Here is a 24036-nt window from a genome sequence, read left to right as displayed (position 1 = left end):
CCCACCAGGATTACCATGGGGACAGTAGCACTCTGCTGGCCTCCCCAGTGCTGAAGCGCTTCACTTGGACTGAGAGCAAACCCAAGGCCTCACTGCGGATCGAGTAAGGAAGCCGGGTGTCTTTTCTGCCATCAGATAGCAGAGGGCTGTGAAGGAAGGTGCCAGGAAGATGGGGTTTAATGGGAAATATTTGAGGGCTATTTGCCCTCCTGAACAATAGTGTTTAGGCATTGCAGAGAAGCATTTTTTCCCCCCAAAAGGCAAGAGAGGGGGGCATAAAATTGGACATACAAGCACCAACCTATGGGAAGGCAGACTGAGTTTTAGAGGGAAAACCTTCAGAGCGGCCCCTGCAAAGGCAGGCAGCTGGAACACGTGGAGCACAGTGCCTCGGCTAGAAGGAGCCGGGCCGCCCACCGTGACAGAGGCATGCTCATGGGGTGGGACAGAATGCTCAGCATGGTGTGTCAGGGCTGATACAAGAGGAGTTCAAGTGCTGTTTTCAAGGCCTTAGACGTGCCACCCTGGTCACTCACGCTTTCCACATGATGAACTCTCTGCTTCCTGTTTGACTCTGGCCTCCTTTTCTCTCTTGATTTCTCCACAAACCCCTCACTTGCTCAGTTAATCAGCTCCTCCCTCCATGCTCTGGCCACTGCTGTCAGAATTACTTAGAATTACTTCTCACTTTGTACACCATGGCCCTAACACTTCAGTCCAGAAATGGTGCTGGCCTGGGAAAGCTGGGCCCATCAGACATTCCTGCCCTCCTAGTCCACATGCTTGTCCCTGTCTCACCCCAAACAGAGCCGGTTCCGACTTGTTAAGGTTCACTCTGCCCTGAGAGTCTCAGAGCAGCCATTGATAATACACAAGTAGGCATGCTGGGTCCCAGCAAACTGTATTTACAAAACAGTAGGCATGGCATGGAGCACAGGGAAAGATGGTCCATGTCAGTTAGTCATCAGGAAAATACAGATCAAAACCCCCATGTGATACCACTTCACACCCATAAAGATGTCCAGAATCAAAAGTCAGTGTAGGCAAGGATGCCGAGAAACTAGAAGAAATGTGCTAAATAAAAGCAGCCAGTCATAAAATATCACGTATTGATTCCTTTATAAGAAATGTCCAGGCTGGGTGAGACGGCTCACACCTGTAATCCTAGCACTCTGGGAGGACAGTGGATTGCTTGAGCTCAGGAATTCTAAATCGGCCTGAGCAAGAGTGAGACCCTGTCTCTACTAAAATTAGAAAAACTAACTGAGCGTTGTGTTGGGTGACTATAGTCCCAGCTACTTGGGAGGCTAAAGCAGGAGGATCTTTGGAGCTGGAGGCTGCAGTGAGCTATGATCATGCTACTGCACTGCAGCCTGCCTGGCTAGTCTCTTTAAAAAACACAAACACAGGCTTGGTGCCTGTGGCTCAAGCGGCTAAGGCGCCAGCCACATACACCTGAGGTGGCGGGTTTGAATCCAGCCCGGGCCCGCCAAACAACAATGATGGCTGCAACCAAAAAATAGCCAGGTGCTGTGGTGGGCGCCTGTAGTCTCAGCTACTTGGGAGGCGGAGGCAGGAGACTCGCTTGAGCCCAGGAGTTGGAGTTTGCTGTGAGCTGTGATGCCACAGCACTCTACCCAGGGTGACAGCTTGAGTTTCTGTCTCAAAAAAATTAAAAAAACAAAACAAAACAAAAAAACACAGAGTCAAAAATAAAAAAGAAAGAAAAGGAGAAAGGATATATGCTTTTGTTTCGTATTTTGAATCACTTCAGAAAATGAATGGTGGCTACTTTTATCTAGAATAAATCTTTGTTGAAGAAAAGAAAACCATATATTGTCCTCTGTTCTGAGACTAAAATATAGAACAGGCTTGGCGCCTGTAGCTCAAGCAGCTAGGACGCCAGCCACATACACCAGAGCGGGCCCGACAAACAACAATGATAACTATAACCAAAAAATAGCCGGGCGTTGTGGCAGGTGCCTGGAGTCCCAGCTACTTGAGAGGCTGAGGCAAGAGAATTACTTAAACCCAAGAGTTTGAGGTTGCTGTGAGCTGTGATGCCACGACACCCTACCCAGGGCAACAGCTTGAGGCTCTGTCTCAAAAATAAATAAATAAAATATAGAACATACATTTGCTAGTCCCAACCAGTCAAACCAGTGTTGTTCATGAGGTTCTCTCTCTCATCCTGGTTCCTACTGAGTAAGAAATTCAAAAGTGTAAATAAAATATGAAATGACAGGAGCTTTTCTGTCTTAGTCTGGATGCAACACAAAGAACCCAGAAGCAAGTTTCACCACCCTTGAGCCTTGCTAGTGAAATGCAGTCCCATAACTGAAAACGTCATCTCTTCTAGAATACAAACATGACGGCAACAGCTATACTAACCTTCGTGTAAAGCTCTACTTGTTTCTTGAGACTATTGTAACAAATTACCACAAACTTGGTGACTCTAAAAAAAGAGAATAGTCTCTCACAGTTCTGAGGCCCTAGGTGGGGGGAGGGCTGTGTTCTCTCCAGAGGCTCCCGGGGAGAATCCCGGCTTCCGGCTGCATTCCTCGGGGAGAATTCCTTGGCTTGTGGCTGCATTTCTCTGCCTCACCTTGGCGGTCTTGTATCTTTGCGGATCTTCTCCCTCTGCCTCCCTCAAGCAAGCATACGTCTGATAATATTTAGAGTAAGCCGCTCCTCTCAAGATCCTTAACTTAAAACATGCCTTTTGCCATGTCAGGTGATGATGACAGGTTCTAGGAATTTGAAATACAGATATATTTTGGAGTATAGGGAGCATTTTTTGGCTTGCCACAAAGCTGTTTGACCTAAGAGTAGGAAAGGGCTGTACCCAAGTCTTGGAGGCATTTTCCACCTGGAATTAGGATTTACATGATCTAATCATATACTTCACATCCCTGCCACTAGAAGGCATTTCTGCCCAGTGACACCAAGCTGGTATTAAGGAGGCAGCCTACAGCTTTAGAACCAAGAAAATCTGACCAGACATTGAGAAGGGGTTCAGTAACCATTAACCCTGGGACAGGGTTAATGAACAAATGACCCACTAAGAAAGAGTGGGTTTTAGTGTTTATTTTTGAGAAACCAATTTTGTACATTTGACTTATTTTCTTTCTTCAGCTTGAGAGTTACCAGCAAAAGTAAGGAGTCAGGGCTTTCCGACATCAGCAGGCCCACTTTCTGCCACTCCAGCTGCGGACACCTCAACAGAGGCAAACGCAGATCCACGTATGACAACTCGGAGCTGGACAAGAAGATCTCATGCTGCTCTCCTCCCCCAGACTACAACTCCGTGGTCTTATACGCCACCCCACCCGTCTGAAGTTTGACACAAAGCCTTAGCTGTGTATTTATACCTAAGCATGTGTGTATTTATACCCCCAGAAAACTAGCTTTTATCAGTATTATGCATATATACGTTTACACCTTTATCTTTCCACAGGAGCCAGCTGCTTTTTATGAATTTTTAATAGTGCTTTTTGTTTTTTTGACTAATAAGAATGTAACCCAGATAAGTAGAGAAACAGTGACAAGTGAAGAACACTACCGCTAAAGCCTATGTTGCTCACCGAGTTAGAGAAATCCTTTTAAGCCCAGAGACCTCAGGACGTGTGGGACCACGATGCCTCAGGAGCTGATCACACCATGCTGAGTGAACCCCATGGGCCAGCCCCAGAGCCCAAGAGCAGGGCATATGCCCTCCAGCTCTAGGAGTCACTAGCTGGCCAAAGCAGTGTCTCAGGAGCCCTCTAGCAGGCATGAGACATGTAAGAAGGAAAAGGGGAAAAAGGAGGGAGAAAGGAGAGAAAACAGGAGAGGGCATGAGAAGGAATCTACACCCACGGGCAGGCTTTCAGCAATGCCATTTCAGTGGCTTCTCCACGCTGACCTTCTGCATTGGAGAACCCAGCCAGGAGCAGAGACAGGACAGAGATGAGGGGACATTTTCTGATTCTGGGAGGCAAGAAAAGGACAAACATTTTTTGAAACTAAAACAGAAATGCCCAGTCCTATACGTGGCACATTTTGATTTAGCGCTCTGAGAGTGACACTGAGCTCGGAGTCCATACTGTTGGTTCCTCTCGCAAGATACGCTGAAACTGACCCAGAGCTGGGTCAGCTCCACAGCACGGACAGCCTTCCACTTAAAATGCCAAATTCTATTTCCAGTATTAATGTCCGGAGCAGATGCTTCATTTTTTATATTATCCTGTGTTGTACAGTTAGTTATAAAAGCAAGCTGGGGGGAATGAAAACGCAGTCTTTGGGAGGGTTTTCTCTATACTAGAACTAGGGTAGATGGAATAACACGTCAGTGAGACACAGTGAACAACCCAGCTTCAGACCCACCAAATCAATCCACCAAAGCAGTGGGGACCTCAAGCACAGAATCAATCATGTTTCCCTTTTATTTAATGGGGATTCCACTATGTCATGCTAATCTGGAAGGATGTGGAAGAGCATTAACTGATGTTTATTAAGCACTTTATGCTCCTTGAGAAAAAAGGTAATATATAATTTATGCAAAATAGTTCTATGGTTGGGACTTAGGATACTAGTTAATGAGCCATCAATAAAAGAAAAGCCTATTTCGTCTGCTTTGGGACCTTGTCTAGGGGCCTGAGTTTGAAGGGAATAGGGCCATGGGGAAGGAGGGTGCCTGTCAGCTGCCTCGGATCTCTATCCTGGTTCTGTTGGATGCTATTTATGCGAGTTATAGTCTGTGTATTTAGGGTGTACACACCTTCTGCAGCCAGTCAGAAGCAGGGCAGGCAACAGTGAATTGCTGCTTCTGGGAGAAAAGAGTACGCTTCCTTTTACGCATGTAACTTAGAATGTATGCCTCCTTTCCTAGGTCCCTCATTCTTGTCTAAAGGTTCTTTGTATGAAGAGATGGGAAAGTCAGCACATTCCCAAGTGAGACATTGGGTGGCCCAGGGTGACCTTTCCAGAGGACTTACCAGCCAGAAGAGGGGAGTGAGTCATGCTTCTCTGCTAAGAACTAAATTCAAACAAAATCAGGATAGAGCCAGAGGAGGGGAAAAATCTTTGTTCTTCCTCCTCTTTACAGACAGCTAGCAGTAGTGTAAATCAGGTAACTAGAAGGAGGATAAACAGAGAAAATAAAAGAAGACCCCAGACAGTTCTTTACTTTTTTTCAAATCAGGTAAGGACCTGGCAATTATGACAACAAAGAAAACCTATGCTATTCATACGATGTCTTAATTTCAATAACCTAATATCTTAATCATTAAGAGACCTTAGTACACAAATACCCTTCTTCCAAGAGAAAAATCTATTAGAATTATGTTACTCAGCTTCTTCAAAGACTCAGGTTTGTAGCCTACATGAGTCATCAGGCAACACATGGTCCCATCTGGAGTCTTACTGTAGAAAGGAAAATGGAGGGTTGTAATAGTGATATATACAGTTGCAAAGTGCTCATTCATTAAAACAGCACTGAAAATTAAAACACTAATTAACTGATGTAACCAGGAGAACCACTTGCCGTTTATTACAAAAATGGTCGGCACTAACAGCTGAAAAACGAGCACTTTCAGGGCTTTTGAGAATGTGTGGCAGCCCGGGTGGCATGGGACTGAAACCACCTGCAAGTCTGTGTCAAGTCAGCTCAAGAAATGATGCTTAGTTGTTAGCTTTAGCCCATGGGACACATATCTTGTTTCCCAGCCCATAAGAATGTCAGACATCAGACACTTGCTAGCCCCAGGTAAATCGTTAAAGGAGGAATCAATCCATCTTCGACCAGCAGTGGTAGTAACTATATGTGTATGTGTGTATGTGTGTGTGTTGTGCAGAACTATTTAAGGAAACTGGAATTTTAAAGTTACTTTTATACAAACCAAGAATATATGCTACAAATAGATATAAGTGAGACATGACTTGACCCTGTATTTCTAGCCATGATGAATGTATTTTGTATACTATCTTCATATAATAAAATTAACTTCCAAAAACACGTACATATTTTCTGATTTGTGTGTTAAGTGTAGAAGGGGTCATGGACATCCCTGGGGATGGTGTTCTAGGAGATCCCTTTAACCAATTAGTAGACACACCACAAGAAGATAAAGTGAATACAGCCAAAGAGAGGAAAGAGTTCCCTGGATCAGCTGCATAAAATGGCTAAACAATCAGAACATTGACAACGTAAACAAAAAGCAGAATCAAACTAGGCAGACTGCCCAGAAAACACCAAAATGACTAAACAAGTAAAGCATACGCTGAGTGTCACTGCTACAGATGACAATGCCCTCAATGAAAAGCCCGTCTTCCCCAAACACTACCATAATTATAGTGTGAGTGTTTGCAGATAAGTGCACGTGTATTAGAGGTTGCATGTGGGAAACTGCACAAATAGCCAAAAGCCTGAAGCACAAGAACTTTGCTACGATCTTCCTTTCTTACTACAACTCTAACCACTAGATGCAGAGTAAGCAACCAACATTTGTCTTAGAAAGTGGTCATGCTACTACTGGCTTTAATACCGTCATGAGGAAACTGGATTTGAGAGACATTGTTAGGGGGAAAAATTAGGCCCACTTTCTTTGGGACAAAGTTGAGAAAAGAAAAACGGATAAATGACTAAACTCAGTAAACTTTTAGTTAACCAAAGAGAGCAAGAGGCACTTTATCTTTAAGAATCTTAAATCTTTTTTTTAGAGACACGGTCTCACTTTGTCACCCTCAGTAAGAGTGTCGTGGTGTCACAGCTCACAGCAACCTCCAGCTCTTGGGCTTATGGGATTCTCTTGCCTCAGCCCAGAGTAGCTGGGACTACAGGCACAAGCCACAACGCCAGGCTATTTTTTTTTTTTTTTTTTGCAGTTTGGTCGGGGCCGGGTTTGAACCCACCACCCTCGGTATATGGGGCCGGCGCCCTACTCACTGAGCCACAGGTGGGGCCAGGATCTGAAATCTTTTTTTTTTTTTTTTGAGACAGAGCCTCAAGCTGTTGCCCTGGGGAGAGTGCTGTGGCATCACAGCTCACAGCAACCTCCAACTCCTGGGCTCAAGTGATTCTCTTGCCTCAGCCTCCCAAGTAGCTGGGACAACAGGCATCCACCACAATGCCTGGCCATTTTTTGGTTGTAGCTGTCGTCGTTTGGCAGGCCTGGGCTGGATTCAAACCCACCATCTCAGGTGTATGTGGCTGGTGCCTTAGCCGCTTGAGCTACAGGCACCAAGCCAGGATCTGAAATCTTTAAAAAAATATTGGTTATCATAACGTAAGAGTAAAGCCACTCATTTAGGCAAATGTTTGAGGAATCTGTCACGTCAATAGTTTAGAAATTTTCTCGTGACTCTGGAAACGTATAGTACATTTGGGAATTATTTTTTTCCTCCAGCAGGACGACAGCCTCCGTCTACCACCCAACTTCTCTACTCCTCTAAACAGCAAAATTCTATGAACAAGTTGGTTATACTACTTGTTTACAATTCCTCTTTTCCACTCATTCTTTAAGTTACTCTAAACTACTTTGCATGGCTACTGCTCCTGACAGAGCTATCAGTGACCTGCATATGGCTAAATCTAATAACCAATTCTCAGTCCCAGTCTTCTTTTTTTTGAGACAGAGTCTCACTATGTCGCCCTGGGTAGAGTGCCGTAGTATCACAGCTCACAGCAACCTCAAACTCTTGGGCTTAAGCGATTCTCTTGCCTCAGTCTCCCAAGTAGCTGTGATTACAGGTGCCCACCACAACTCCCAGCTAATCAGTCCCAATCTTGCTTGACACATCAGCAGCTTTGAGTTTTACACCTGAAAATGCTTTCTTCTGGGGCTGGGTGTGGTGGCTTAGGCCTGTAGTCCCAGCTACTTGGGAGGCTGAGGCAAGAAGATCGCTTGAGCCCAAGAGTTTCAGGTTGCTGGGAGCTAAGATGCCACGGCATTTCATGGAGGGTGACAAAGTGAGACTCTGTCTCAATAAAAAAGAAAACACTTTCTTCACTTTGACTATAGGCCATGACACTTCAATAGTCTTCTATCTCACTGGCTACTTCTGTCTCTTTTGTTAGGTCTTTCCCTGACCTTTTAACATCACTCCAGTTATCCCAAGGCTCTGTACCTTGGGAGCTTGGTCAGTCTATACTAACTCCCATCACAATTTCTTTTCTTTTCTTTTTTTTTTTTCAGGTGAATAATCATTCCGCTGTTTAATGGAAGGAAAATAACAAAAGTATATGATAATTATAAATTAATAATATATTAAGTATAAATTAAATTACAAAATTTCTCTAAAAAATGAAAATTTACATTAACTAATGACAGTCCCTTCACAATTTCACATATTCACAATTGTGAATCCCTTCACAATTTCATCATATCAGGGCTTTAAATGGCATCCATGACTTTCATGCACAGACTAGATCTCTCCCCTAAACTACAAACTTGTATATATTCATATATAAATGTAAGTGCTAAACTGACATCTCTCAATGCTCTGGCATACTATTTTTTGAAGCCAGCTACAGCAATATCTCCTATCCCATGTGACCCTTGGCATTGTGCCCTTGCCCCTCCCACATCAAAATTGCTGCCCTTAGAATCAGTCTTGTCATTAACAGAATGAGACAGAAGTTGACACTGCATTACTTGAAGGCCAGGTCAGAAAAGATTGTGCATCTCCCACCTGAGTCTCTTGGTACACTTATTTTGCAAAAGCTCCCAGTAGGGACTCAGCTACTCTGCTTGGAAAGGCCATGTGTGTGTGCTCCCATAGAGAGCAGCCAGGGGAGCCCCGTCTTCAGACCACTGCACCCACAGCCATCAAAAATTTCCCAGCTGAGGCCCCGAACACAATGGAGTAGAGATAGCCATCCCCGCCTTGCCTCTTCCAAATTCTTGATGCATAGAATTCCTGAGCAAAATAAAATGCTTCTTTCATGCCATTAAGTTTAAAGCCATTTGTTACAAAATCACACATGAAACAAATGTGTACAAAGTGTCTCAAACTTAACCAGAACAAACTCTTGAAGGAGCTAAGGAAATTTCACCCCAAAATACAATTCCTTGGTATAAAGAATATTTTAAGTGAAAAAGCTATTTTTGATCAGAAAGCACTGGCCTCTTCTCTATAAAACCTGAATTACCTGATTTAAAATCAAAAAAGGGGCTGCCGGACTCTTTATCACATAGATCTGGCCCTAAGGTCATTTGAAGCAGGAGATCTGTCTCTCAGGTCAATCTGTAAATCAATCTGTTTCCACCCATCAACACACATTCTCCCCAGCAACCAAATGCTGCCCTGTATATTTTCCCCATTCTTCCTCCTCCCTTCCGAAAAGGCTTCTTTAAAAGCCACTGACAATCACTGTGATTTTGGGAAATCATTCTTGTGGTTTCCCCCATGCACATTGATATTTGGAAATAAACCTTTCTCTTATTAATCTATCATAACTGTGAATTGATCTTTTCAGGGAACCAACCAAACGGAAGGGCAGGTTTCCTCATGACCTCTTCACTCAGTATCTGTCCCCACTTCCCCAACCTCTCTTCCCCACTCCCTTCAATAGAATCCTCCAACCTGTCAGCACCAAGCCAAAATCACAAGTCTTCATGATTTCTCTCTTCCTGTTATTCCACATCCAATAAATAGGATATCCCCATTGTCTGTATCTTTATAAACTGATCAAATTTTCATAGATAAGGATGATATACACCACATGTACTAAGGCCTAGCTCCTTATTTTGACCGCCTCTGTATATTGGCCAGTTTTTTACAGTCCTTTGGGTGTTCACCTTACAGAGGTTCTCCTGCATTTGATCAATTAATGAATTGATCTGCTATTTCATCCTAAAACAAAACTTCCTACAAAATACATAGGAAATACACAATCTTTTAAAACCCAACTGTTAAGGGCTTAAGTCCTTCCCCCACCTCCCCTTTCAAAACAAAAGATCTACTGGCCCCGCCCCAAGAGTTCCATTGGAGACTCTAACCCACAACTTTCCAGCAACCTATGGAATCTCCTTCCCCCTATGCCCAGTATAAAATCAAGCCCCCAACCACTCTAGGTGCAGCTGCCATTTTTGCCCAGGTAGGTCTCAGTCCCTTTTTATTTTTTTGAACAGTCCCAAGCTGTCACCCTGGGTACAGTGCCATGGTATCACAGCTCACAGCAACTTCAAACTCTTGGGCTTAAGTCATTCTCTTGCCTCAGCCTCCCAAGTAGCTGGAACTACAGATGCCTGGCTGTTATTTGTGTGTGTGTGTGGTGGTTGCCATTGTTGTTTTAGCTGGCCCTGGCTGGGTTCGACCCCACCAGCCTCAGTGTATTGTGGCTGGCACACTACCCACTGAGCTACGGGCACCGCCTCAGTCCCTTTTCATTAAACTTGGCCAGAACCTCTCTTGGTCTCGTCTCTTTGTATACCCTTCTGAACTCCTTTCACTGACCATAAGACAAACATTATGTTATATAAATACCAAAAAAGAAAAAAGACACATTAATCTCTGTAATTCTTTATTAAAAATACTGCTGTACACATAAGAGACTGAAAACAGGATTAAAGATGAATAACACAAATTGGGATCATGACGTTAGAACTTAACATATTGGTGCTTTTTAGGGAAGTTGCTGACATCCAAATCACAGAACCAAGGTCAAAAGCAAAATACAAAGGTACCCTCAAAAATATTTACAATGAAGTAAATATACTAACAGAATTTAAAATAGGTACAAAAAATTGAAATGACCAATGTTACATGATTTCAAGGGTTGTCCTTTCTGTGCTTTTATCTGTCATAACAGGAAGATATGCGAAGTTTATAACCTTAATTTGATTATCCTCAGATATTAAAATCTTCCTGTGAATTAAAGACTTTTAGACAACCTCTTAAATGGAATTACACTATGGAAAAGAGGGCTCCCCCAAAAAACACCTAAGCAGAACTGAAGAGCTCTTACGAAAACCATTCCCAATAAAAACTCCTCGAAAAATAAATATAAAGTGGAAACTAAAAAAAAAAAAAAAAAAAAAAAGGATGCATTACCTGACACCAACTGTTTTCTGGTGAAAACATATCAGCTGTCTATCTTTTATATGCAAACCAAGTCCTGAGGTTAACTAGGGGCTGAAGCAAGCTATAGCATTTGTGATGCAAACATTCTTGGGTTTGTGATGTAAACTTGCCTTGCAGGGAAATATGCTGGTCTATACAGAACGAGAGATTCAAGCCCTATTTAACCCCTGCCCTTCCTTAGCTTTCACAAAACATTGGTCCACAAATTAAATTTTTAAAAAGTTTCCAGGCCCCCAAACTAAAATAGATGATCCCCTTTCATTTTCAAAGAAAACAATATTGGAAAAAATCTCCAGCCCGCTTATAAATTAAGCATTTCATATCTCTTCTAGAATACAAGTAGTTCTTTTTTGTACAAAAGAATTACAATATGATTTGTCAAAAAACATATAAAAAGACAGCTGCTCTTCCTCAAATACATGAGCTAATGATAAAAGACTTTTGCATGTTAATGTCTCCAAGTTCTTGTCCTTTTACATAAAAAAAGAACATTATGGTGGCAAATATCATTATCCTTTGAATATGGAACATTATGTTCTTTTAAAAATCCATCCAGATCAAATGCAGTAATTGATTTTCTTTTTTAACTCAACAACTGATGCTACCAAACATGGACTCAAATACATTTGTTAAAAATGTGTAAAGCTGTCTCTAGTCTTCAAAGCTTTCAGGTGAAGAGAGGTGCTTTTTCTTGATGCAAATCTCAAGGCAGAGAAAATCATTTTAAAGCTTATAAAAAGTGGACAGAGAAATATTAAAAACTTCTCTGAAATATACAAATGTGTAATTATTAAAATTGAAGACAGTAACATCAGTCGCAAGTGCTTGGGAGTCAGTCCTGACCTTTTGAGTTTCCACATTTTCTTCATAGTTGCATGGTGAGCACCCAGTGCTAGCAAAACATTCAGTGCTGGGAAAGGAGATATAGTCTTCATTACTGTTTTTTAAGAAAGAAAATTCCTATGTATTTGGCAGTCTTCATTATCAAAGTATAGGTATTTCAGTAACTAGAAATTCCATGAATACCCAAGTTTGGCGATAACTGCATGTCCAAATATTAAGAAAGGTAAAAGGAGAAAAATTCCAAACTTTTAAGATGGACTTATTCAGGAATGTCCCACAGAGTGAGTTATTATCAAAAGTACTATTACTTTGGGCTAAGCAGTGACTGCAAAGGCACAGCAGATCATTATCCCTCCAGACTCAGGCTGTAAAACATCAGAAAGCTCTTGATACCAGACCACTGCTGAGTTTAGTTCCTCTTCTGAACAGTGTCTCTGTTTGTATCCAGTGTAAAGGACCATAATAAAGCTGTGGTTCAAAGAACAGAACTTTATACCAAAAAAAAAAGAAAGAAAAGAAAAAGCAAACTGGAAAGAATCTAAAGTAACAATAGTCCCGAACTTCAGGCATATTGTAATTATGTTTCTATTTAAAAATGTGCATAAATGTAAATGTATCTGAATAGCAGGCAAATAACTTAAAAAAAAAAAAAGGCTCTGGTTCAATCTGGAGCAAAGAGCTATGGTGCTCCTTCAGTTAACTGTTTATCCAATGTTTATTCGGAAAGGATTTAAGTTAACTAATGGAGAATTCATATCCAACAATTCACTGGTATTTCTTTGTAGATTCTTGAAAACAAAACAAAACACAAATCTCAGTCTAACAGTGGGTGGCACACAGAGCTTGCATACAATACTCTTACAAGAATTATGCACTATACTGCACTTTTATGAAATTATTTACCTGGTCCATTATGTTATTCAGGGCAACCCATCCTCAAAAGAGTAAATTTTGCAACCCCCAATGGCAAAAAAGCTGCCCAGCATTGTTTCCCAAAAATGTCCTTGCAAATAACTTCCCTTAATAAGTATACAATGTGGCAAAAGTTCAAAGATCAGAAAAAAAGTCTTTAAAAAATTAAAATTAGTGCATATACAAGTGGAAAAAACAAATCAGGGAACATCATTCACCTGATGGTGTTCCTTAATTTAGAATAAATTCTTCACAGATGTAGACTCCAATGGCAGCCATAGCGCTTGGATAAGTGAAACATTCTTCCTTTCAAGTAACAGTGTACCTGACTGAAGTGCAAAAGCAGCTTTGCTCATCCCCCGTTTGTTTCCCAAATGTGAAATGAGATGATGAAACAGTTCAGCTGTAGTGCAATTTGCTATTGGTTAAGTTACTCAGCCATGTCTTACGTGCTTTTTTAGCAAATACTACAACTGACCATTTGCAGCTGCTATCAGTTCTTGAAAAGTATTTTCGAAGCAACGCTTTAAGTCACTGTAAGTCACCACAAGTACACTCTTCTCATCTCTGGAAATCAAGCTTATTTTTTCTGGCACACCAGCATCTAGCTGAAACAGATATATATGCAAAATATGAAGTTCACACTACGTGGAAAAGAATCTACTTCGTTAAAAGACATTTGTAATAATCAAAAAGGAAATATTTTAAAAATGTATCATGTTCACTTTCAATATTCAAAAGTATTTTAACATTACTAATCAGTATGCACACAATTTTAACTCAGGTTTTTCAAAACCACAGTGCCCTATATATCTTATCTACCCTCCTGCTTAACATCTGTTTGCAATATACTCCACCTAGGTGACATTCTGTGGTCACTCTCTCAACAGCCTCCCATTTTTGTATCACGAATTACACAGTAATGAACATATTCATCTATTTAATTTTTTTTCTTCTGTAGGAAGTACAGTAGAACCTCTGTAAGTTGATCAGCCAAGGAACTAAACTGGTCAACATATGGAGATGGTCAACAAAAGGAAGTAGGCCTACTGTCCTGATCCATACATGTGGTACTTATCCAGTCTAAGAAAATTAGGTCAACTGAGGGAGGTGGTGGTTAACTATGGAGGTCTTACTGTATTAAGTTTTCTCCTTAGGAAAAATACTTAAAAGTATAAATCATAAAATGTAAAGCAGGAGTGATTTCAAAGCTTGGTAATACTGTTAGCCAGCCAAACTGTTTTCCAAAGGATACCAATTAGACACCATTGATTTATGAGTTGTAACAATTTAACAGCAGCCCCCATATCAAACAAGTAATTTACTATTTTAATCTACATTTTTAATTAATTATCAAACTTTTTTCATACATTTGCTTTTGATGTTTTGCTTGTGAGAATGCTAGTTTATGGTTTTTACTCACTTATCTATTGGGATTTGGCACTAATATTTTAGTGATATCTTTATAAAGCAGAAATACTAAACCTTTGTCAAATAACTTGTTATAGTTTTCACTTTATTTTTGTTAATTTAACACAGGTTTTTTTTCTTTCATTAAATGACACATTAAAATATGTTTAAAACTCACTGAAAGCTCAAATATTCAAATTATCTTACCAGTTAATTTCTGCCATCCTTTCCATCAAAATAAGCTTACGTAAAATCTTAGTTTTTATATAATAAATATGGCCATCCTCCTCCTTTATTATATTCTTTTCAAACTTAAGAGACTATTGTTACACTCCAGATTTGGGATAAATATTATTTACTACTAGCTATTTTATACGAAATAGAATTTTCTTCAAATTTTCAATTATTCTAATATTCATTAAATAACATTTGCTTAGGGTAACTGTATGTACTTATACTTATTCCGTAGGATCTACTGTTCAATGTTTATATTAGTTCTACCTATCTTTAATTACTGATACTCTGATGGTATGAACACTCCCCTATGTTTTAAAATCTGATAGAATTATTCTCCACTCATTGCTCTCAAGAAAAGGTTTTTCATGCCAGACATGGTGGCTCACGCCTGTAATCCCAGCACTCTGGGAGGCCAAGGCGGATGGATCGCTTGATTGAGCTCACAGGTTCGAGACTAGCCTGAGCAAGGGTGAGACCCCATCTCCAAAAAAAATAGCCTGGCATTGTGGTGGGTGCCTTTAGTCCCAGTTACTTGGGAGGCTAAGGTCAGAGGATAGCTTGAATCCAAGAGCTGTGAGGTATGACTCCAGGGCATTTTCCTGGGGCAAGAAAGTGAGACTCTATCTCAAAAAAAAAAGAAAAGAAAAAAGAAAAAAAAAAAAAAGAAAAGAAAAGGTTTTTCCCCTAAGAGAAATAAGGGGAAATGAATATATAAATCAGAATGGATTAGTTCAATACAGTTTTATGCTACAAATACAAGTTACTGACAATATTCTCTAAAGAGTTTAAAGTAAATATAAACTTTTTATATAAATATAAGAAGGCAAGGTAGTGCTTAAAATACGGAAGGGCAACTGTATTTTACATTAACAGTTCTATATCATGTGCTATAGTAGGTATTTTCTCCTCTGGTACTTACAATTTAGGACAGTTTAGATCACAAGTCAGCAAATATTTTCTTTTTTTTTTTTTTTTGTGATTTTTGGCCGGGGCTGGGTTTGAACCCGCCACCTCCGGCATATGGGACTGGCACCCTACTCCTTGAGCCACAGGCGCCGCCCAGCAAATATTTTCTATAAAGGGCCAGACAATAACTGTTTTAGGTCTCAGGGGCCATATACTATCTCTGTCACACATTCTTTGTTTACAGCTTGGTGGTTTTACAATTCTTAAAAAATTTAAAAGTGGGCCAGGTGTGATGGCTCATGCCTATCTATAATCCCAGCACTCAGGGAGGCCAAGGCAGGAGGATCACTTGAAGCTAGGAGTGTATGCGTGGGCTATATGGTAACATCCTGTCTCTACAAAAAAATAAAAATTAGCTGTGCACTGTGGCACATGTCTATACAACCAGCTACTCAGGAGGCTGAGGCAGGAGGATCACCTGACCTGGGCCAGGTGTTTGGGGTTGCAGGGAACCTCAAAACCTGTCTCTTAAGAAAAAAAAAAAAAAAGTAAAACTATTCTTAGCTTGCCAGCTATACAAAAACAGGCCATAGAATGGACATGGTCCACAGGCCATGATTTGCCAACTTCTAGTTTAAACAAAAGCCTATACAATGACTAAGATTTATTTCTGGAGATCAATTCTATACTCCATAATTCCAAGTGATTCTGAAGGAAAATAAGTTCCTTCTTTTCTAAATTTTATCTCTCCTAGCCTTTTCAAAATATAAAGCTTACAACTTAATAAATTTATGACACATCATTATTTAATTCATCTAATCACCTAATCCACCATTTACAATAGCTAGACCTATGGATGCTACTAGTATCGTGCTTTTATTACACTTAATTATAACACCTTTAGTTAACATAAATAAATTGATAACTGCTAATACAACTCAAAGTGACTTAGAAAAAAGGAAGTTAATTTTTTAAAATATAGTTAACACAAAAAATCACTTTTCTGCTTTTACCACTCATTGTCTTATAACATGCAAATAAAATACAGTAAACAGCATAAAGTGGGGAAGGCAGTCATTTTGTGACACTTTATCATTACTAGATCCAAAAAGAATTTTTGAAATTATTCATACAGGTGTTAAAAAAATTCTATTCTTAAAAATGTTATGAATAAAATACTTTACAGTAAGAGGGCATCCTGATTATCCTTAAAAGTATCCCCTACTATTTGTAGAAGATGCATCTCTACAAATTGTAGGTATCATTACAATCTTAAAAATCCAGATACAAATTACCTTGTTAAGACAAGAAATGATATGACTGAGGTCAATCCAGGGAGCACCCGCTTCTGTCACCTGATGAAAAAGATGATCCCTAAACAGTTTTAACAGATAACGGTCTCCAGTCTCTGACCAAGTAGGATCCTTTTGAAACCTGGGGGGAAGTTAATATTTTACACCTCAGTAACTCACACTGTATGCTACATGGCCGTATTTTTCAGACAAAAAATAAGTTTCAAAATGAAAAAAATAAAATATTTTTCCCAATAAACAAGAAATTAGGGGTTTTTGTATAATATTAAAAAAAATCTAATGGAACATGAAGTATATGAATTCTAGTTTTCAATTTTCCATTCTTTAAGGAAATCTTTAAGGTGTTCTACTTTATTTTTGCCCCTACCATTATATAAAATGGACAAGAAAAAAAAAAAACCATTGCTAGATTATCTTTAAACAAAGGTTATAAGAGTACTTTTTTGTTTCTCTCACCCTGTAGGTGGCAGTAGAGAGGGATAGTAAAACATGTCATCCACTTCATTAATAAGCATAAAATAGAAAAACATTTACAAAACAAAAAGGAAGCAGATTAGATTTTCTACCATTACACCTGAAAGCAGGCTGTAGAGAAGTGGAGAACCACACAACCACTGTTAGTTTTCAGTGACCTTAGGAACACGGTGTCCAGATGTTATTCAAATAATCAAAATAATTATAATTGCATATTTGCATAATGCTATTTTTAAAAAGGGATATTACCGAGAACAGAAACACGAACTCATCTGAGAGGACGAGGAAAGTTTTCCAGAGGAAGGATGCTCTTTAGGCAGAGGGATCAGTATTTGGTAAAGGACAGTATGGAGCTTGAAGAAACCTAAGTTAGGTCAGTGTGTCTGGATGGGGGTGGGAGAGAAAAAGAGAAGAAAAGGAAAGGAAAGAGTACCAGGGGCGGCAGGGAGGGACAGGAGAATGAGTGGGACAGAGAGAAAGAAGAAAGGAGGAAGAATGAGAGAAAGCAAGAGGGGGAGGAGAAAACTAAGAAAAAATAAAGCAGATCTGAAGCAAAGATGAGAAGAAGGTAAGGACCAGACTATGCAGCCTTAGATTGTGTTTTAAAAACTGGGTCTTTTTTCCTAAGAACCATGGAAGAAACTCACCACATGATTTTCACATAATCCTATATGGGTTCTACAAAGGTCACTCTGGTGATTTCCAATTAAAATGCAGATTAAATATATCCATTTATCTCTGCTCCCTTTCAAAAGCCCAACAAATTGACAGTGAATGTCTTAAAAGAGTACAAATCAACCCAGGGACAAAGAGATCTGAAGAAACAACAATAGTGAATAAGAAATATTTCTGAAAGTTTGGAAGGCAGAAAACAGATGGGCAAGTGGTACAACTTAGCAGGCCTGATAACGCTGAACCCACAAGAAGCCAGCCACACTGGTGAGACTCAGACACTGAAGCCATCAAGAACTAAGGTACAGTTGTGGACAGAGATGAAGACAGAACTGAGAAAAGGTTCCATAAATAGCAAACAGATAACCTATCTCTAAACTCTGCCCCCACCTCTGACTGGCAGAAATCTGGAGGTTTACTCTCCAGAAAGGGTAGATCAGAGAAGTTCTATCTCATGGATGCCAGGCAAGGAAGAGTGGTAGTGGATGAGACACTATTCAACAAAAGCACTCCTCCCTCATGGCTCCTAAACCTTGGCTGTGAGGCTTATACCATAGGAAGTAGGCTGGAAGATTCTCTTTAAGGGATGCTCACCTGCCCATGAAAAATGATGTCATTCAGAGTCCATCCAAAACAAACAGAAATCCTACATAACAGTATCTCAGGGCTTTATCACATAGAAAAGCTCCCTACAATCTCTATGCCCACACAGAGCTTCCCATCAGCCTTCCTACCGCTAGTCTTCTAGGAACTCATTCCCTCTTTTTTTTTGAGACAGAGTCTCACTATGTTGCCCTGGGTAGAGTGCTGTGGCATTACAGCTCACAGCAACCTCAAACTCTTGGGCTTAAGCGATTCTCTTGCCTTAGCCTCCCAAGTAGACGGGACTACAGGTGCCTGCCACAACACCTGGCTATTTCTTATTGCAGTTGTCATTGTTGTTTAGCTGACCCGGGCCAGTTTCGAACCTGTCAGTCTTGGTGTATGTGGCTGGCAGCGTAACCACTGTGCTATGGGTGCTGAGCCTAGGAACTCAATATGAGTGGACAGCCAAGAATCAGAAATCTTTTTTATCTTTGAGACAGTCTCATTATGTTGCCCTTGGTAGAGAGCCGGGCTGTCATAGCTCACAGATAACTCAAACTCTTGGGCTTGCGAGATTCTTTTGGCTCAGCCTCCCAAGTAGCTGGGATTACAGGCGCCCTCCACAATGCCCAGCTATTTTTTTGTTGTTGTTGTTGCAGTTGTCATTGTTGTTTAGCTGGCCCAGGTTGGGTCTGAACCTGCCAGCCTCAGTGTATGTGACCGGCACCATAACCACTGTGCATAGGTATCCAGCCAAGGATCAGAAATCTTTTGAAAAGGAAATAAAACGAAACAAAGGAAACTCTTGCTTTCCGTGAGATACTGCAGAGAACAGAACTTAAAACTAAAGAAAGGTGAAAAAAAAAACCCACCAAAAAAATCTATAATTGACAGCCTCAGAGAAACAAGAATTATGTAGTCAAGACAAACATTCAGAAAACAGAAAGTTCTTACAAATTAAAAACACGATAGCAGGATTTTAAAAATTCAAGTAAGGATTACAAAAAACTTCAATTTTAGAAAACTAAACTTGAGTTAAGTGCCTAGAAAGTGGAACAAAAAGATTAAGAGACAGGAAATAGGTGAAGAGAATATTAGAAAATCAGTTGCATAACAACTGAGAAATGGGAATTTCAGAAAAGAGAAGTTACTAAAGAAACAATGAAGACACATTTTCCACAACTGAAGAACTTCAAATTTCCAAGACTAAAAAGGGTCACCTGTTGATTTATCGTTATGAATCAAAATCCTGTAAGACAGATTGTTGAAAATTTCTGAACATCAGTGAAAAAGATGAGGGAAAGGGAAGGATTTGTTAAGAAAATGGCTTTGAATCTATCTGGAGGTTAACAGACAATGGGACAATGAAACAAATTCTGAACGAAACTATAATTACTACTATTTACCTATTTATTGGAAATACCAACTAATACAATCACTCGAGAGAATTAAATTAAAACTACAGAAACTGGGATAGAGAAAATGTAACTATTACTACTTATAGATGAACTGACTAAACACATGGGAAATCTAAGAGATTGAAAAACTATCCAAACAATAAGGTATCAGAGAACAAAATTAATAACAAGCAGCAAGAAGACAAAATGGGGGAGGGGAGTTCCACATTTATAACCAACAACAAGACAAAATGTAAAGCCTAAGAATAAACTCAGTATGCTTCAGTACTCTATAACTTTGTAAAGAACTTAAATATTACTGGAGAGTATAAAGCAGACATCAACAAATGAAATGACATACCATGATCTGCATTAAGATAATTCAACACCTAAAAAATAATTCCTAAGTTTACTGATAAAACAACAAAACAACACAAGAAAGAACACATACTACTAGATTTTAAAACTTCAATCACTGAAATAGTATAGAAGAAGTGCAGCTTCAAATCAGTGGGGAAAAGTCACACTATTCAATATGTAGCCTTTAGGTTACTATGTAGTTTTCTGGGGGAAAAGCTGGATTTATATCTTACACCCTATATAATGTCTAAGTATGTAAAAAATTTTAAATATGAAGAAATGAAACCAGCAATGTTCTAGAAGAAACCATAAGATAATTACTTCATAATCTTGGAACAGAAGATTTCAAAGGTAACTCAAAATGCAGACGCATAAAAGAAGTTTGATCAATTAGACTACATATGTAATTGTCTGCACGGGGAAAAAAATATGAGCAGGGTCAAAAGAAAAATGACCAGTTAAAAAAAACACACAAAGAGTGAATCTTTCTAAGTCCTATACATCCATAAGTCAGACAAGCAATCCAGCTAAAAAAACAAATGGGCAAATGGTATGAACAAACAGAAAAGGAAAATAGAAATGGATCAAAAATATAGGAAAGATACTCAAATATGCTTATTAAAAATAAATACTAAGCCAGGCATGGTGGCTCATGCCTATAATCACAGCACTTTGGGAGGCTGGACAGCATAACACAATCCCACTTCTACACATAACACACACAGAAGTTAGCTCGACTGGGTGAGGTGTGCCTGTCACCCTAGCTACTCCAGGGACTGATGTAGGAGGATCCCTTGAGCCCGGGTGTTGGAGGCTGCATTGAACTATGATCAAGCCACTGCACTTCAGCCTGGGGTGACAGAGTGAAACCTGTCTTGAGAAGAGAAAATGCAGAGGAGAAAAAGGGGAAATAGAAAATAAAACTGCACTGAAATTCAATTTCTCATCTATAATGTTTTAAAAAACTATTATTCATAAGGTACTGTTATAAATTATACATTGGTAAACTCTTCTGTAATAGCTACAAAATTATAGTGACATCATCGCTGACCTAGCAAATCAAAATTGTGCTTATAAACTATTACTGGGGCTCGGTGCCTGTGGCTCAAGCAGCTAAGGCGCCAGCCACATACATCTGAGCTGGCGGGTTCAAATACAGCCTGGGCTCGCCAAACAACAATGACAGGTGCAACCAAAAAAAAAAAAAAAAAAAAAAATCCCCCCAAAACAAAAAAATAGCTGCGCATTGTGGCAGGCGCTGGAGGTTACTGTGAGTTGTGATGCCACAGCACTCTACCCAGGGCGATAGCTCGAGGCTGTCTCAAAAAAAAACAAAAAAACAAAAAAACTATTACTGGGCCATAAAATATGGGAAATATAGCATAATGATTAAGGATACAGACCACAGTAAGATTTGAATCCTGGCTCATAGACTAACTAATAATGTGACCTGGGACAAGTTATTTAACCTCTCTAGGTTTCAATTTCTCTGTTAAATTTCCAAAATATTCATCATGAGAAAAAGCAGTATAGAAAACATTGTGTATGAATTATAATTTTTATATATTTAAAAAAGGAGAATAAGAATATATCATTGTATTTGAATATATACACTTGTATTTGTAACTGTGGAAGTATATACAAGAAACTAAAACTAAAGATTAATGAGGGAAAGTGGAGGTGTTGGGAATAGCTTGGGAATAGCAGTTATGAAAGAGACTATTTTTCACTTTAAACTTTTTCTATTTTTCAACAACTTTGTTCATATTTAACCTATTCAAAAGTTATAATTAGTAAGAAGAATTTTCTGAGGACACTCTAGAATTTTGTACACAGCCCCACTATCAGTAATGTGTTAAAGTAGAACAAAGACACTTTCAGACTTGCAAGACTGAAAAACTCCCTTCTCAGGAAGCCACAGGAGGATGCGCTCCATTAAAAGAATAAACCAGAGGGCTCGGCGTCCATAGCTAAGTGTTAGGGCACTGGCCACATACACTGGGGCTGGCAGGTTCCAACCTGGCCCAGGCCTGCTAAAAACAACAATGACAACTACAACAAAAAAACTGCCAGGCATTGTGGCAGGCGCCTGTAGTCCCAGCCAGCTACTTGGGAGGCTGAGGCAAGAGAATTTGCTTAAGCCCAGGAGTTCGAGGTTGCCGTGAGCTGTGATGCCATGGCAGTCTACCAAGGGTGACATAGTGAGACTCTGTCTCAAAAAAATAAAGAATAAACAGGGTATCCAAAAAGAAAATGAGAATTCCCAGAATAACAGTGAAGAGAAGCTCCAGTTCTGAAGTGTGTGTGGGCTTAAAGAGCAACCAGCCCAGATAGGGCAGAAGGGCAGAAATCTCCAGGGTTAAATTCTCTAAGGGGGCAAGGGAAAAAAGGAACTGAAGGGGTTATATGGGTCACTACAAAAGTTTTGAGACAGCGTTATGGTCCATTATTTCACTTCCAAGAAACACAATTGACAGCATCCTTTCTGATTTACCCATGCAAATTTCAACTTGCTTGGCTTATCATTTTTCCTGGGAGGGCTTCATTTGTTTCCTTCCATGTGGATTTTGAAATCTCTTGATATTGGGGTACGTTTCACATACCTATTTTTGACCATACAGAAAACGTTTTTGTAACTCTGGCAGACAGTATGGAAAGAACTGATAGTAAATGTGTTTTCATTTGCTTTGTTTTCTTTGCAGTTTTCGCTGGGGCCAGGCTTGAACCTGCCACCCTCGCTATATGGGGCTGGCACCCTACTCCTTGAGCCACAGGAGCTGCCCTGTTTTCTATATAACATAATTATTAACTCCAAGAAAACAAAACCCACTACAGCTATAAACAATATTTATCTAGTCAATAATATGTCAACAATGAAGACAGATTTAACTCACAATTTGTAAGTTATGGGATAGAATGTATCTGACAGAGCCTGCATGTGGTGTGTGTGTTGAGGAAAGGGATGAATCATTAGCTAAACATTTTTTTAAAAACCAAGACATAGGACTCTGTGTCATCTCCCAGAGGATTTTCTCTTTATCCAAATATAACCAACCAGTAAGAATAATGTACACTCATTGTCATTATGCAAAAGAGTGCCCTTGATTGAAAACATATTATAAAATACTGTAGATCCTTACTCCGGCCTCTCATTGATTGTTCCCAATTTTGCTAGAAGCCTAAACAGTCTTCCATTTTGAACCTCCTATAAAACATTTTAAAAAGAGAGAATGTTAAAGTTCCAGATAACTAAATATAAAAGCCAAAATACACTGGTATCCGGTACCAATATTACCTTTAAATATTTATAAACCCTGACATTCCTACCTTTTGATTCTACTTTTAAATACATTTAGTTCACTTTGTTTAATAATACACAATAGTACTCAAGAAGATTATGGAGCTGACCACTTTTAGGAGTTGTTAAAGTAACTAACATGAAAAATTATTTGTCAAATGACTACAGCAAAGCTATTAATGAAAAGAACAATGACCAGAGGACATAAGAAATTAAACACTAAACACTGTTTGGAAGTATCTGCAATCGTAGCAAAGTGGGCACTACATGCAGCACAATGTTTATTTTACATCTGTTTATACACTCAGATGCAAGTGCAGTACACACACAGATACATTTATTAACCACACTTTTACCTTGGCAAGGTCTTCCTCTATGACATCATTTCTCATTTGAGCAGCATCCAATTGAGTATAAAATCGAGCACCAATCATGGGCATGATGTCATTTACACTTCGCATCCTGTTTTGGTCAGTCAACAAATACCTAACCAAAATAAAAGAATCACTTGAATGTCCAATATGCAATTTTAAAAACAACCCACAAACACACAGCTGTTACTGCT

The 24036-nt window shown here is 39.5% G+C and overlaps 2 protein-coding genes across 8 annotated transcripts in view; one reads left to right on the top strand and one right to left on the bottom strand.

The window, feature by feature from the left end:
- FLT1 (fms related receptor tyrosine kinase 1) overlaps window positions 1-5989 on the top strand; it is a 187719-nt gene extending 181730 nt beyond the window's left edge. The window contains exons 29-30 of the mRNA XM_053563427.1: window positions 9-103; window positions 3136-5989. Coding sequence (XP_053419402.1) covers window positions 9-103; window positions 3136-3337 — 297 coding nt within the window. The 3' untranslated portion in view covers window positions 3338-5989. The remainder of the gene's footprint in view (window positions 1-8; window positions 104-3135) is intronic.
- A 4501-nt stretch (window positions 5990-10490) lies between these two features.
- PAN3 (poly(A) specific ribonuclease subunit PAN3) overlaps window positions 10491-24036 on the bottom strand; it is a 166116-nt gene continuing 152570 nt past the window's right edge. For 4 of the 7 annotated variants that reach the window (XM_053563428.1, XM_053563430.1, XM_053563431.1 and 1 more), the window contains 5 exons: window positions 23828-23957; window positions 23314-23378; window positions 16668-16806; window positions 13298-13427; window positions 10491-11974 (listed from right to left, as the gene is read on the bottom strand). In XM_053563428.1, the coding sequence (XP_053419403.1) occupies window positions 11694-11974; window positions 13298-13427; window positions 16668-16806; window positions 23314-23378; window positions 23828-23957 (745 nt within the window). In that variant the 3' untranslated portion in view covers window positions 10491-11693. Of the gene's footprint in view, window positions 13428-16667; window positions 16807-23313; window positions 23379-23827; window positions 23958-24036 lie in introns of all 7 variants that reach the window. The other 3 variants (XM_053563433.1, XM_053563434.1, XR_008374590.1) reach the window with 2 other exon arrangements.

This window comes from Nycticebus coucang, chromosome 15, assembly GCF_027406575.1.
Source record: "Nycticebus coucang isolate mNycCou1 chromosome 15, mNycCou1.pri, whole genome shotgun sequence".
Lineage (NCBI taxonomy): Eukaryota > Metazoa > Chordata > Mammalia > Primates > Lorisidae > Nycticebus > Nycticebus coucang.
The sequence above is the reverse complement of the archived record's forward strand: the minus strand, read 5'-3'. Positions and strand labels throughout refer to the sequence as shown.